This window comes from Pipistrellus kuhlii, unplaced genomic scaffold (genome assembly GCF_014108245.1).
Source record: "Pipistrellus kuhlii isolate mPipKuh1 unplaced genomic scaffold, mPipKuh1.p scaffold_m20_p_14, whole genome shotgun sequence".
NCBI classification, from domain to species: Eukaryota; Metazoa; Chordata; class Mammalia; order Chiroptera; family Vespertilionidae; genus Pipistrellus; species Pipistrellus kuhlii.
The window spans coordinates 27,456,752-27,473,175 of record NW_023425449.1 but is presented as its reverse complement, the minus strand read 5'-3'; the positions used below and the strand labels follow the sequence as shown (position 1 = coordinate 27,473,175).

At 46.4% G+C, this 16,424-nt stretch overlaps 1 protein-coding gene across 7 annotated transcripts in view; it reads right to left on the bottom strand.

Moving 5' to 3' along the window:
• Positions 1-16,424, bottom strand: part of CHD7 (chromodomain helicase DNA binding protein 7) — a 174,845-nt gene that overhangs the window by 16,665 nt on the left and 141,756 nt on the right. For all 7 annotated transcript variants that reach the window (XM_036436997.2, XM_036437000.2, XM_036436999.2 and 4 more), the window contains 10 exons: positions 13,069-13,279; positions 12,348-12,543; positions 11,883-12,050; positions 11,482-11,661; positions 8,549-8,659; positions 8,251-8,456; positions 5,379-5,578; positions 5,070-5,229; positions 816-905; positions 226-329 (listed from right to left, as the gene is read on the bottom strand). In XM_036436997.2, coding sequence (XP_036292890.1) covers positions 226-329; positions 816-905; positions 5,070-5,229; positions 5,379-5,578; positions 8,251-8,456; positions 8,549-8,659; positions 11,482-11,661; positions 11,883-12,050; positions 12,348-12,543; positions 13,069-13,279 — 1,626 coding nt within the window. The remainder of the gene's footprint in view (positions 1-225; positions 330-815; positions 906-5,069; positions 5,230-5,378; positions 5,579-8,250; positions 8,457-8,548; positions 8,660-11,481; positions 11,662-11,882; positions 12,051-12,347; positions 12,544-13,068; positions 13,280-16,424) is intronic.

The following is a 16,424-nucleotide window of genomic DNA, read 5'->3' as shown; positions in this document are numbered from 1 at the left end:
GCCAAGAAAGAAATGTTTTCTTCTCAAACACTCAACAAACATTCAAAAACAGCATCTGATATTTACAGTTCCTATTAGATTTTTAGTGCAGGAAAGCGGTCGATGCCAAAAGTCCTCTGGAACTATCCTTGTTAATATGACGACTTTGGAAGAGAGGATGCAACGAGCTCTAAACAGAGAAAGGGCTTCGCGGTCACAATGTGGTCAAGCGGACACGTCACTCACCGTGCTTGAACACTCCAATTAGGAGGGACTTATCGGCCTCCTTATCCCACCAATCCGTGGGGACCTCGGCGTGGAACGGCTCCGGTATCCACACATCAGCGTCACTGGAAAGACAGCCATTTGTGCGATGTTTAAGACAAGCACCCGTGCTTTAAAATCTCTTAAGTCATTTGACCATGTGCAAGCTCATGTGGCCCTTCCCACAGTAAGCACCTGGGTGTCACGGAGAGGAGTGAGCAAAGGGAAAGCAAAGGGCTGAAGTCTGTGCTTTCCACCACGAGCAGAAATGAACGCCATCACCAGCATCCCATTATAAAGGTCATGTCAGAACTCCTATACATTTAGTTCACACCTCTTTACACACTTACACACATTTACACACACATACACATACACACACGCATGCACAGGCTTTCCCCGGTTCTCGCCACGTCCCCAAGCTCATAGGACAAACACTGCATTCGAGATGCAAAACAGGACGTGTGCTTCTCGTGGTCTGTGAAGGTTTTGAAACACGATCCATGATGTGTTCCGACTAACTACCCGGATGATGGCAGGGGGGCAGAGAACCCATGCGTGCATGCACTAACCTTGAGTCAGCGCCCTCTAAGATCTTATCTGCTTGGTCTCCTATCACTTCTTGTCGTAGGTAGTACAGCATGCGGACACGCAGCAGGACCCTGGAGAGGAAGACAGAGGGGGGAAAAAGTTCTTAACTTCAGGACTGTTTGCCAACAGTGGCTTTTGGCAGCTGCTGCTGTTCATCCATCATCCTGCCAAGGCTGATTAGCCATGCTGTATGGTAGGCTTGAAGCGTGACAGATGGTGGCACATAATCACCTCTGTGTGGTGCTTTCTGCTGGCTTCCAACAGGCCTGCCTGGCAACCGTTCACACTGCACAGAGAGGGACCGGGCTCAGCCCAGCCCGGCATACTTCCCTTCGTCCTACCTAGGGCAGCTTGTGAAGTTCAGACACGTACCCTACCACTGCCTCTGAAGTATTGAAGCAAGTTTGTAAACAACTGAGCAGATGGCTTTCAGTAACTGTTCTGCTTCATTATCTCATAAAATTTCCTCAGCTGCTGCCTTAATGCCATTTTTGGAAGCACATCAGAAGTTGTAGGAATACACACGATATAAAATCTGGTTTTACTACCTTACAATAAACCCTCAATATGGAATGTCAGGTTTTTCAGATTATAGAACTTTGCTTCCGAGAAAGGAAGTTGGCGATTGGGTGTGGGTCATCGGCTTCTCCCTTAAGGAACATTAACCATTTTTTATTCCTTCTGGTTTATGGTATATTATCTGAAAGCCTAAGTTGTCACTTAAAAAATAATAAAAAATTACAAAGGCAATTAAAATATGTCTAATTCATTGGCGTTCTCAGTCATTCTCAAAGAATTAATGTTTAAAAATCCTGGGAATTCTAGGAGCCAGATTTTTCAATCTCACTTGGATTACCTCAGCGGCTTTGAACATACTTCTTTCACTAAAGCCCACCTGGTTGGGAACTCCCCAGGGCCTAAGTCTGCTCCGAGTCTGGCATCTCCTATTGGACAGCTCTCGGGGGCAGTCAGGATTAGGAGCCGAGACTGCCTCCTTGGCTGTGAGTAAATGACAATACCAAGTGCTATTTGCCCAGCCGGGTAATTCCAACATACACACACTTCCCATATACTCGCTTGTTTTCTGCACCAGGACACCATGATGGAATGGGGCAAGTTACAATTTCTACAATTTCCCTGTTATAAACATGAAAACAGAGATAATAGAAGACAAGAGGCACAGCCAAGGTCAGAGTCACCTTGAGCATGGTCTACTCGGAACAGGCCCACTGACTCCACTACTTCACACCGACTCTTAGGACATGGTAATTGTCTTTGAAAATATCAAATGACAACTTGGGGCAGCTTCACCAAAACAGACCATTCCTGGTCATATGTGGAACAGGCGCACCTCCCTCCACCAGGAGCCTGCTCCCGGCCAACCTGGGCTCAGACGGGCAAAGTGTGGGGCTATACACTCCAAGGTGAACACTCACTCTGGGTAATGCTTTTTTATTTCTTTCTTTTGATAAGATTTAACACTGGTTTGCCCAACTGAGCCAGCAGAAGAACAGGCAGATCAAGCTTTTGTGGCTGCGCCTGCCTTCTCTGGTGAGAGGACTTGAAGGACAATTCTCCCAGAACCGAAAAGGATGCTCACCAGGGAATATCCAACCATGGGCTGGATTCGCCTTTATTCACCAAAACTTGGTAAAATGGCGGCGACTCTAACAGTTTCTCTTTCTTTTGGTAGAAGACAAATTTTCTACATTGGGAGGAGTTCCAGTTATGTGGAGACTTTTATGTCATCTTTTTTCTAGAGGATAAAATGCAAACCAATGCATCTGGCCAACTCAGAGCCCTTGAGGAGGACGCAGTGGTTGCCGGCAGGGTTACCAAGTGAACGGGAGGTGGCCTCTGACCTGAAGGAGTTCACACCTGTAAGCCAGACAGGACATCTCCTACACGGCCAGGGAGGACACCTTAGGGAAGTCTGTTACTGACATCAGAATAGGAAACTAAGCCTGGCCAGGGTGGCTCACTGGTTCAGCATCGACCTATGAACCAGGAGGTCATGGTTCAGTTCCCGGTTATGGCACATGCCTATGTTGTGGGCAGCCAATCATTGTCTTTTTTTCTTATCATTGATGTTTCCAGCTCTCTCTCCCTCTCCCTTCCTCTCGGAAATCAATCAAAATACATTTAAAACAAAAACAAAAACACCACCCCACTGGACCTGAGGCCACAGCCATTGTTCCCACACCTGACCAGGCTTCAAATCCAGAACTCATGAGGCTAATTACCCAAAGTTCACATAAGCCACAAGGAAACGGAAGTTTTCCAGCAGCTATCCCCTGGCAGGACTTGCCACAGCAGTAACGACAAAACAGTTTCTGAGGCACCAAGATGGTTGGAGGTAATGGTTTAGAAGACTCAAAACTCTGAAGACAGTGATCAAAGGCAGCCCTGAAGACACTTTCGTTTAAAAAGGGGTGAGAAGCATCCTGGGAGCATCAGGTATTCTCCAGGGTTATTTGTGTGAGCCCCGAGAAGGGTGTAGGCGTCTGAGGTGGGGTTGGTTGAGGACAAGGGTGCCAGCCTTGTCCGTCTGGGCCTCCAACCCGGCCCTGCCCCTTCACTAGTGGAGGAACCGTAAGTACCCGAGTCTCAGTTTTTTGTCAGGGAAATAGGGTAAAACAGTACTTCTCATCTCAGACAACTCAAATGCCGTCGATATGCAGTGCTAGGCACACTGCAGCATCATGTGCTCAGACTGTGGTGGCTAATTTTAAAGAGAGAGACACACACGCATTTCTTTCTATCCTGCCTTCTCCAGGTGAGACCTTGCTGCAGAACTCCAGCTGACGCACAGGGAGAGGGAGTCGTGGAGGGGCCGGGGGCATACGCCAGGCAACACGGCCAGGAAGGGGTGGTGGCTCAGTGAGTGCGGCTGCACTGCTGACACTGAATAGTGTGCTCAGAGCAAGGGAAGAAGCAACATGTGAAGATGCCGGTTTAAGAAGTAGAAGGTTAGCAGGGCTCCAAGCAATGCAATAAACTTAGATTCAACATATATGTTCAGTTATACAGAATAAAGTTCTAGAAATAAAGGTAATGAATACGATTCTCAGCTCATAAGATAAGCCAAACAAGACCAAACAATAGGCGTGATTAAGCAAAAAATAACATGAACATTCCGCAGCAACTCCCCTTCGGGCAGTCAGCTGAAGATGGGATAGTACAAAGCTAATCATATTCCCCAACTCACACTGGTTAACACAGTCATCCACAGGTGCACCTGAGACTAACGCAATGTAACAGTGAATGTAAACTGTAATTGAAAAACAACACTAAACACAAAACAAAACTTTGTTATCCACAATGTCACAGCAGCACTATTCACAACAGCCAAAAGGTGTCCATCAATCCAAGTGTCCACAGTTAGGTGAATGGATAAACACAAGGTGGTCTTATCTATACAATGGAATATTATCCAGCCATTAAAAGGACTAAAATTCAGGCACAAGCTACAACATGGGTCAACTCTGAAAATATGCTAAATGAAATAATCCAGACATAGAAAGACATATACTGTAAATTTCCACTTACGAGGTACCTAGAATAGGCAAATTCATAACAGAGAATGGTGGTCACCATGAGGAGGAGTGGCAGGCAAATTTTGGTTTAATGGTACAGTTTTTATATTGGGGGGTCAATGAAAATGTTTTGGGGCTAGACAGTGATGAGGGGTACACATTTTTAATGTAATTAATACCAATGAATTATAAACTTACAAATGATAAAATTCTAAAATTGTGCTATGTATCTTTATCACAATTTTCAAAATCAGCCCTGGCCAGTCTGACTCAGTGTGTAGAGCATTGGCCCTTGGACTGAAGAGTCCCAGATTGGATTGCCATCTAAGGACTGTTCCTTGGTTGCAGGCCCTGGTAAAGGTGCGTGCAGGAGGCAACCAATCAATGTGTCTCTCTCACATTGATGTTTCTCTCCCTCTCTCCCTCCTCCCCACTCCCTTCTACTCTAAAAATCAATGAAAAAAATATTCTCAGGTGAGGATTAACAAAACAGTAAGTAAATAAGTAAAAATCACTCATCTAAAGGTATGGCATCATATGACCTGGCATCATGTTTGAAGAAAACTAGTTAAGGCTGTGCAAAGATAGTTACTACAGCTTAATAGTCACACACACACACACACACACACACACACACGCACACGCACACAAATGTACATACACAGGAACCACCGAGCCCTCCGCCCCCAGATCACCCACTTGTTGCAGTGGTGCTTCAGGTGCTTCCGGTAGCTGTCCTCCTGGAAAAGCGCATCGGGGTTGCAGCCGGCCAGCCAGTCGGCGTCCTGCACCACCGGGTGTGAGCTCTGGGCTTTCACCTTCTTCCCCTTCCTTCCCCTCGGCACCGGGGCTGATAAACCTAGAATCATAGCGGTAACAATGACGATGGGTGTTGTTACTGTAATAGTAACAGAAGCTTTCTACATCCAAAGCGGGGAAACACGGGGTCTAGGCCGTGCTGCCAGGCCCCGGCGGCCTCTGCCGCCGTACAGCACGAAGATGACCTACCGGAGTGGTTGACCAGGGCGCGTGTCTGGCCGTCGGCCGTGGGCGTGATCAGGTCCCAGATGAAGCTCTTGATGTTCTCGTCCCCCTTGTAATGGGTGAGGCAGTACACGAGGATGGTCCTGCAGATGGTTTCCACATCCTGCTCAGTGAGCTGGCGTTTGTAGCGTCCGTGGGAAAGGATGTCCGTCCACCGTCCCCAGCTGCAAAGCAAGCACTCAGCATGCACAGGTGCCCTCAGTGTAGGTCTGGGGCATGTTTTCACAGTCAGGCAGCGGGGTTAGGACATCTTGGGTCAAAACTCTCATGACTGTGGGGTTCCCAGGCACATGAAGATCTTAAATGTGGTTCTTTTCTCTTGCTAAGCAACAACAAAAACCTGGCAATATTCATTGAAAGGAAAGCAGTCCAGGGCCCAGCGTGAAAGCTCCCATCCCAGCACGGGCTGCGGTCCACGGCTCCTCAGTGCAGGACAGGGGCTTGCCCTCAGACTCAGACCGGCAGCCACTCTAAAGACAGAGAGCAAGCAGGGCCTGGACATTTTACACTCTCTCAGAGGTGCTGCAGTCACAGTTTGCATGCTTCCATGCTGACCAACCATATGAAATGAACAGGGACTCAAGGTGACAGCCCCCAGTCAGGGCCGAGAAATGTGGTTTCATCAACCCTAAGGGGTGCTACAATCAATAATGAAAGACAGTCTGTGGACAGGCTCAGGTTGCATTCTGAAACGGAGAACGCAACTCCAAGAGCACACACAGGAGAAACGTCCCGCCCACGCTCAGGTCCTCATGTGAAACAGGTGGAGAAGGGACTGTGGCCAGAACCAGGCAGATAGCACACTGCAGGGGCTGAACAGTCTAGTTAGGATCACAGTCTCGGGTTTAACCTAGTGCTGTGTTCTTTCTCCTACGTGTTGTGAAGTGAGAACGTACAACAGACAGGCAGATGCGGTCTGAGCTGTGCCTCCCGCAGAGTGCCGCTGACCGAGCCCCTGGGCTGCCTTCTTCCCAATGAGAGCAGTGCCCTGCAGATGGGGAGTCTCAGCCGAGAAGCACAGTGCCTGCCCAGAACTCCCTCCGCCCTGGCTTGGTCCCTCTGGCTTTTATGAACCCCTTTCAGCCCTCAAATCGCAAGGCTGGCCTTCAGCTCTAGGCCTTTGGACACACTGCCCTCTCTGCCAGAAACTCTCTTCTCCCCCAACTCAAATCCCAACACTCCCTCTTACCCTGGCTCACTCAAGATGTCCATCAAGTCACAGACTATCCACATCACCTTCTGTGGAATTCCTTCTTCTACTGCCCTGAACCCCAGCGGCAGAGACAGAATACCTGAGCTGTGTCTTAAAGGAAGACCTGCTTCTACGCTCCATTTGCACAGAGTTCCCAGCCAAGCCATTTCCTGCTTTCTGCTGTTCACCTGCCTGCTGCAGGTGGGGCTATGACTGTCCTGCTTACAGCTGTGTCCTTGGTATCTGAGACTATCCTAGCACAGTGCCCAGCACATAGTAGGTGTTCAACACCTAGTGATGCCTGTGGGAGAAGGGAAGGGCTTCACTAAAATGCAGTATGCCCTAGGGACACTTCTTAGCTTCAGGAGTTATTAATGTGTTCCATTTCTAAAGCTACCGGCAAAATTCTCAACTTAGATCATTCAGCCGGAACATGGAAGCAGGTGCAAAGGGCTTGGGTGGGGAGTCTCTCGGCTGTGTGAGGACTGACAAGAAAGGGTGAGCAGCTTGCACAGGCAATAGGAGAGGGGACCCCGGGACCACACACAGGATGAGCTTTCGTTGAACTTCATTTATTCCACAACCACTGCCGCAGCACTCACTGTGTCAGCCGGCACTGCACTCCGCCCCGAGGACACAGAGAGAGCCCTGAGCTGCTAGCTGTGTCTCCAAGGGGAGAAGCCACTACATCGTCATAAACCAACAGCCCCTGAGTGTGGTGGGAAGTGCAGACCAGACTTCCTGGTGCAGGGTGCCGAGGGGATGCTGGCCCTGGATGCCAAGGACAGCAGGAGGGGTTGGGCAGCTCAAGCCTGCATATGTGTGTGTGTGTGTGTGTGTGTGTGTGTGTGTGTGTGTTAGATGGTGGAAGGGGCTGGCTCTAGGCAGCGGGAAGGGCTTATGGGAAGAGAGATGAGACAGACTGTGGCCCATTGAAGGAGATGGAGAGGTCTGTCCTCACAGGAATCTGGGCTGCCCATGGGAAGGGCCAGGCCAGAGCCCGGTGTGCTACATGAAACAGAATGTTTGTATTTATTCTGGAACTAATGATGACTCACTGGGGGGGGAAAAAAAAACAACCTAAGACAGGATATTGTCAGATCTATAGAAAGGCCATTCTAGTGGCGGTTTTGTACTTGAATGGAATTTGCCTCCGGTCTCACAATAGGGCTAGAGACCTCTTATTAATTACTAAGCACTCTGCCCTGCAAAGCACCTTGGGGGTGCCACAGGGACGCAGAGCTGGCACCTTCAGAGACCTCAAATGAACATCCGCTGGAAGAGCTTCACAAGTGAGATCCTTCCCTTGAACAAATTTTTATAACAGAAAGGTGTTACAAGATTACTGCGGTAGTAAATTCCGTGTGGAGCTAAAGGAGAAAAGTCGCTGTGATTCTGAAACTTTGTTCTGAGTTATTATCATCAAGTAAACTGGGAGCTGACCCAATTCCTTTGGGACAAACTCGTGCTCCTTCAAATCCTCGAGGACTGAGCAACGTCAACCAAACGCCCCAGGCCCTCGAAGTCGCTGCAGAGTTCCCCTGACTGCGGGAGCCACAGAAACCCAAACGCACAGGTACTGCCTGCCTGTGCCCACTGGAATTCCAACTGCTTTTAAAGTAACAGCCCACAGGCCCCACCTACCCGTAGACGAGCAGGTTCTTCTCCACCCGGAAGCACTCGCTCCGGGCGTAGCCCTGGGACCGGTCCTGGGGCCGGCGGGGCTTCACGCAGGGCTTCTCCTCGGAGTCGCTCTCCAGGTCTGAGAACTCCATCAGCTCGTCCTCCTTCACTGCGCTGTACAGCCGGGTCTGCTTCCGCACCCTCGGGGTGTCAATGACCAGGTTGTTCTAAAGCAGACGGCAGACAGACACACTTTACACGTCTATCAGAGCGGCCTGGGGTTAGGTCAGATAGGGCGTGAACAGAACCTCTCACTCACCCTCCCATTTAAGGCATCGATATCCAACTCGGCCTTCTTAGCCCACTTTTGCCAGAAATTTGGGTCATCCAAAGAGATATCTGTCCTATTTCCAGATGCAACAAAACTGGCCTAAAAAAGGGGGGGGGAGGAGGAATATGCATTACTTTTAGATGCTTTTTTCAGAGGTAAAATGCAGAATAGCTCCCATTTATCCATTCACTCAAACATGTCTGCCTTCTCCCACTGTGTGCCAGATGCCGCCGTCAAGCTGCCGTCATCAATGGCACCAGGACAAAGACCACCCCTCATGGGCCAGGGGTTGAAGCAGATCAGGAAACAAAAGGAGACCGTGCAGCATACTACACCACAGGTAACAACGGGGTGTACAGGTGCAACTGATACACAGAGAAAGGCCCTAACCAGGTTCAGGTGGGGGTGAAGGTACAGGCAGGGCATTGCTGGGAAGGGAGAATAGGCTTTCTAGAAAACAATGCCTGGACCAGGCTGCTGAAAGCTCAAAGAACAGAGGAGAAGGGAGGAGTGGCGGGGATTGAGGGTAATCAAGAAGAGTAAGCCAGCACCACTGGCATGGCTCAGTGGTTAGCATTGTGTAGGAGGCAGCCGATCACTGATCCTCTCTCATCATGGATGTTCCTATCTCTCTCCCTCACCTTTCCTCTCTGAAATCAAAAACATATATTTTTTAAAAAGAAGAGTAAGCCAAATATCAGGCTATTAAGGCAGGCCGTGCGTGTCCTATATATAAACAGAATCCGAACTCTATCCTGAGGAAGCAGCCAACTCTGCTTGGGGACCGGACAGCATCCTAGGCAAAAGCATCGCTGTGGGAGTGTGGAGGGTAGAACAGGCTACTGTAGTTTAACGATGAAGTAATGAAGACTGAAAACAGTTCTAGCAGAAACAAAGTTTCTTTAAAAAATTAATTGGAAGGAGTGAGAACCTAGCTAAATGTGAAGTACGAAGGAAAAGGAGGAAGCCAGGAAAAATGGCAGCATCCAACTTTGGCATCTGAATGGTGTTACTCAGGTGAACAAGCAGGTGTGTATGTGTAGGCAGAGACAAGAGAGAGGAGGTGGCAGACCAGAGAGCCCGCAGGAGGAGGAGCTGGACAACTGGATGTCCACACCCATAAGAAAGGTGGACCCTGTCTTACAACATCATCACACACGAGCACTCACGCAAATGGTTACAGATCTGGGTGTAAGAGTGAAAGCCATAAAACTCTGAGAAGATGACAAACCTTTGTTAACTTCAGTTTAGACAATACCGCAAAAGCACAAACAATACAATAAAAGAGAAAAAAGGGGGTGGGGGGAAGGTAACTGGGCTTCATTAGAACTGAACACCCGTTAAGAAAAGACCAAAAGAAAATATTTGCAAATTGTATTACCTGATAACTTTTATCCAGAATATATAAAAATTCTAACTTTTCAAGAATAAAAAAAAAATAACTCAAAAGGTGAGCAAAGAACTAGAACAGACATTTCTCCAAAGATGATACACAAGGGCCACAAGCAAAGGATGCCCCAGGCATCAGAGAAATTCAGCTCTAACCCGAGAGGCTCTCACGTCCCAATCACGCACACGACTGTAATCAAAGCGCCAGACCATAAAACGCGTTGCAGAGGCTGTGGAGAAACTAGAAATCTAAGACACTGCCAGTGGGAAAGCAAAGGTACCAGTACGTTCGCTTAGGAAAACTGTCTGGCAGGTTCCTCAAGGGTTAGACATGGAGCTAACATATGACCCAGCAAGGCCATTCCTGGTATACACGAAAGAGAAACAAAAACATATCACCACACAGAAACTTGCATGCAAATGTTCCATAACAACATTATTCATAACGATCAAAAATTTCACTATCCATTAGTGAATAAACAACCCCAATGTCCATCATCCACTGGTAAATGAGGCATAGACATATAATGGAACACGGCTCAGCAATGAAAAGGAAGTACTGATCTGGGCTACAGCATGGATGACCCTCAACACTTAGTGCTGAGTGAGTAGAGTCAAACACAAAATACACATTGCATGATTCCATGTATCTGAAAAATCCAGCGCAGGCGAATCTATAGACAGAAAGTAGATTAGTGGTTGCCAAGGATTTGGCAGGACAAACACACACACACACACACACACACACACACACACACACACACACACACACACAGGCATGCTCCACAGAACTGTTAATGGGCATTGGGATCTTCCTGGGGTGATGGAAATGTTCTACACGCAGATGTCTGGTGATAGTTACAGGAGTGTAAATAAGGTCAAGGCACACGTAAAGAAGGTGAATTTTATGGTCAGCAAATTGCACTTCAAGAAAGCTATTGAAAATAAAAGTGTACGTGGGGCCTGGGCGTGGAAGGGCAGGTAGGTCAATATGCAGGGGAAGCCTCAGAGGGGCACTTGCTGGAACAGCCCCGAGTGGTGACCTTTGCCAGAGCTGGTCTGATGAGGAGGCGGAGAGGGTGCAGCTGGAAGTTGAAAAAGAAGTAGAAAGGGAGGCAGTGAGCAACTGGTATGCATGATGCTTGTGTGGATTCCAGCTCTGAAAGCAGAGCTATGGCACTGAAGCTGGAGGGGAAGACAGATGGGAGTGACCAGTTGTTAGAGGCTATGTCAGGAATCAGATCTCAAGAAGTGGAGAGGCTGGGGTCATGGCCACAGGAAAAGGACTAGCCTGGGAGCCAGGAAGCAGCTCTGAGGCCAAGGTGAGTGACCACCTTGCCATATGATAGAACAGGACCCAAAACACAAACAAAGGTTTTATGCATTAGGAGCTCCACAGGGAGTTAATTAACTTCTCGATTCTGGGTAAGAAGGCAAACGTTCCATGTGCATCTCCTGAGCACCTCACAGATGCTGCATGCAGACTCTATTAAGTGTCTGTAGGCGGCCTGCCTCTTCCGACCCATTCGCACCTTAGCAAACGTGGAGCCCTTCCCTTCGGACTCAATGGTGATGGTGTGGGTTCGCCGCAGGAGGATCTGGTCGATGTCTTCTTCACAGAACTTAGACCCTTCGTCCTCCTCGTCCATGAGCGCACCGTAGGCCCCCTTCCGCAGAAGATCCTCTATTTCCTTCTTGGAGAGCTGTTGCACCTGTTTTAGAGAGATATTTAAAACATAGAGTTGAAATGTTTTTAGACTAAACAATCTATTTTTTTCTCAAAGAGGATAAACCTAAATTCCAACAAGGGACAAAGGAGGTGGAAACAGTGCTTAGAAGAAAACACTGAGCTTGGAAAACGAGCAGATGCTGGAGCGTTTCTCACTGGGAGCCGGGGTGAGTGAAGGGGCCTGGTGGGTGCGTGTGGCTTTACCCCGTTGGTTGCGTTTTCCCTTCCGCTCATGGACTGCAGCACCGCTTTGTCCAGGCCGAGCTTCAGGCTCGCCTTGTCGAACATCTCCCTTTCGTAAGAGTTCCGTGTGATCAGCCTGTAGATTTTCACGGATTTGCTCTGTCCGATCCTGTGACACCTAGCCTGGGCCTGGAAGAAAAGGGGAGCTGACGGCGACAGAGAAAGAAAGGCTCTGTCGTCCATAGGGGAGCATCTGCTGTGCCAATGAACAGGTGCGGCTTCGAGGAGGGCTCACACACAAAGGAACTACTTTTACATTATTAATAAACTGATGACTAGTTGGTTCATTTGCCCCCATCAAGGGATACCGCCTGAGTGACCACATGACTTTAATTTATTGGTTTGATGGGGATTCTCCGTCACAGTGGAATGTCTTAAAAAAAAAAAAAAAAAAAAGGCACCGGGAAGATTCTCTTGCATGTTTACCTGGAGGTCATTTTGGGGATTCCAGTCAGAATCAAAGATGATGCAGGTATCAGCAGCAGTAAGATTAATGCCTAGGCCTCCTGCCCGCGTGCACAGAAGGAAAACAAACCTATCTGAGTCAGGTTTGGAGAATCTGTCGATAGCTGCCTGGCGCAGGTTGCCTCTCACTCGGCCGTCGATCCTTTCGTACGGGTACCTGGAAAAGGTCAGCATGAGCAAGGAGGCCTGGCGGACAGCCACCATACATCGGCTCCCTGCTTCTATTTCTAAGACAGTAATACAACTTGGGATATATATTAACGATGGTATTATGTATGAGAAGCAATTTCAGAACAAACGGGTTTTGTTGTTTTTCACACAACTGGTTCAAATGCCCAGAGATTACGTTTTATTTTACTTCCTCTCCACCGATATATCTAACCTCTAAAAATAACTGACACCTCCAACAGCAAAATAACAAACAATTTCAATTTTAGGTCAGAACTATTCTCCCCTGGTCAAATGAAAGAAAACGGGAAACAAAATTGCCCACAAAATCGCACAGACCGAAGGCAGCCATTGTACACAATGGCTGCCCTGTACACCCACAGCCTTTAAAAAGGAGACGCGAGGTCCCCACTCCACCCCCTCAGCACAGGTCTCACTCCGAGGTGAGCCACGCAAGCCCTGTGCAAGGGCACCTCTGAATTTCCTCTCTATTCTCATGGAGCCGGGGCCTCACCGTCTCTGAATGAGGTAGTCTTCCAGTATGTCCAAGCAGCGCACCATCTGGGAAAAGATAAGCACCCTGTGGCCACCAGCCTTCAGTTTTGGCAGCAGCTTGTCAATCAGCACTAGCTTGCCAGCAGCCTGGATCATCGCCTGGAGCTGAAAATCTGGAGAGTCTGCATTGTGTGTTTCTTTAAACTCTTCCAAAATTTTCTCTTCAGCACCTGCAGAGATTGGACAGCATAACATGAATACAGTAAAAGGTTTTTATTACTGAAAACAATGAACTAGCTTTCAAAACCCACCGCAAACTGTGGGAACCAGACCACCGTGCTCATGTTTACGAACTCGAACCTACCCCTCCCTCAAAGCTCGGCCTACACGAAACCGGGAAAGCATAAAAGGGATCAAAGTTTTCAGCACAACACGTTTAGGGACTGGGAGGGAAAAAGCCACATTTTCCACAACAAACAAATGCGTGCTGATTGTAGAAACAGAATTTCAACAACAGACTGTCAGGCCAGAAGTGGCAGAAACAAGCCAAGGGCCAGATACCTACAGAAAATGTGAAACTTAAACGGCTGAAGAAACAAAGACCTGTTTACTAGCTGGATATAAACACACAACAAAATCTGTTCTGAAACTAAGCAACAAGCAGACAGAATTCTAACAATTACAGTGTACGGTAGCAGTTTGTACAATAATACAGCCCAAAGGACTGCCACAAAAGGGAATTCACTGTTCAAGGTATTTTTTAGGATTTTTATTTATTTATTTATTTTTTTAGGGATAGTACACATTTCCTACTGTAATCTCTAAATCTCCTTCTGTAGTCATTCTCACCTGATAATTTCATAAGGGACAAAAATTCTATCTTGAATTATTCAAAGCTCAAAAAACTTTGAAAATAAAATATACCCGTTTCATGTAAGATTTCTAGGCCTAACCCTCTTTTCATCACAGCCCCATATAGATTTCTATTTGTTCAAATTTGGGGGGGGGGGGGGGCGGCGGGGAGAGACACATCAGAGAGAGAAGCCTCAAGAGAATGACATCTTGGTCACACCTCCTTCCCTGACCCCAAACCCACCCTCATCCTGGAAGCAGCAGGCTAAGCCTCCTCCAACTGCTTAGGTGGCTTAACTAGAATTAGGCAGCTTGTCTGGCCTCCTCCCCTCCCGGGGGTTAATCAGGGCTTGGCTGGCTGCTCAGCTCCTTTCCCTCAGGACAGGGATGTGGTCACCTATTCTCTAGCAAATACAAACGAACAAATCTGTCTAATGGGATTGGTTCCCTCCTTAAACCATGTCAGATACTGTAAACTGCTCTTGTTACCCCTGGTTGTAATCATGAGGACTAACTACTGTGCACCTGAAGGGGATACACAACCTCAGAAGATCTGAAAGGTTGGGTCCGGTAGGCCACCAAGCCACTCGGACAGTTGCCCTTCTGTGAGGGAGGCTTACGCAGCAAATGTGGCCCCTCTTTCCATTTAAGGGCCTTGTACAAATTAAGTTATGGCATGGTCGTGGGCACAAATAATGCATGTTAATTATTAATCAACACAGAATCTCACTGAGAGCTGGTTACAGTCACTCAGTGCCTTTCCCAAGCACTGAGGCCTCCTGGAAAGCACACGGTTACTGCTTACGAAGGGAGGCTGGCAGGAAATGCCAGCCCATCACTCCCCTCTCCACACCAGCGACAGGCTAATATGCAGGATTTTCCTTCAAGTGGAAAAAAAACAAAAAGGGGGGGGGGGGAAGGTACACAAAGATTTTACTAGAAGAACATGTAAAAAACAAAATGCTATTTTAAGAATGGTAGCAGGCAGGTTCCTGAATAAAGTTCAGTAACGTTTTTCAAAACATAAACTTTAGAAATGCAGGTTCTATATTAAGGACAAGATTCTCAGCAGACAGCAGAAATAGATTTAAGCTTATATACTACATTAGGTGTTATTACCATTTTGTTCTTGTGGAACAATATATTATAAGCTCATTGCAACTCAGAAAGACAGAGGTCTTACTCTTATGATATCTGGATAGTTATTTTGTCCACATTAAGATTATAATCCATACTCAGAATTTTTTATAGTTTTAGTTTAAACAAGTATTAACTTGTCAATAAATAGATATAAAAAATGAAGTAATCACTTTTGACACAATAAATATCAGACATGTTTGGATTATTTTAGTAAAAAAATTTTTTAAATAATTCAGTCAATTTGGTAGATAAATCTATTATTTTTCATCTTAAATTTATGCAGAGATGAAAAATAACTTTTCTGCTTTTTCAATACTATCAATAATTTCTCATCTTGTGAATAATCAAAATTAAAATATAGGTATTCAAAAAATTTTAAGTCTATTCTTTTTTTGCCTGATAAAAGCTACTATTGATTGAACCAATCAATTCAGGTCTTTGTTATGAATTTTGGTTCTTATGTGGCAGCTACTTTACACTAATAATACTTCATTTTAAAACATCAGCAAACATGTTCTCTATGTGATTCCTTTGGCACTGGATTTTTTAAGGCTGGACTGAAGGGAAGAGGCATGAGAAAGTGTTGGTGAAGAAGGCAATTTCAACATTCTGATGTCACAGCCAAATTCTCAAGTATATCTGTTAGGTTTACCTTGAAGTTAGTTGTAAATATCAATCGGAAAAATGAACTGAGAAGTCAAAATATGTAACTTGTTGGTACTGCTTTGAATTAAAGTACCACTCATACCACAATTAAAAATGTGTGTGTGTGTGTGTGTGTGTGTGTATTAAAGACATTCTTGAAATGAGTGTAGAAGACTTTCCACTTACACAGACCGGCACTGTGAGGAAAGTAACTGCAATGTCATCTACTATATTAGCCAAAACTTGACTAGAAATTATTTTCTTTTGAAGATTAAAAAAAAACCAAGTTACTATTTTCTCTCTGAAATTCACTCTGGCATTTTAGCTTCAGTCTTGTTTTCTTTCTCATGATTCTCTACACTCCTCCTACTCCCAACAGTAACAACTGTCTCAAGTCACCCCTAACCATTAGGGGACCTTGACCAAGTTTTCAATATTATTTTTATCTCACATAGTGAACCTAAAATTGAACATTCCAATTCTAATGATGCTTGGATCCAAAATAGTATTGCCATTTATGTTACTCAGTTACCTGCTTAACTTTTAGCAAAAAAAACCACACAACTAGCAGCACTTTCAAAGTGTTTATAGTGCACCAAACATTGTTCCAACCATGTAAGCACTTAATGCACATTCAAAGAATTTATTTTATATATAACTTGTATGCTACCATCGATCCCAATTTTTTTCTGCTTTGCTTGTTACCCCTTTCAACTTACAGCTGTTTCTATTTCCCAC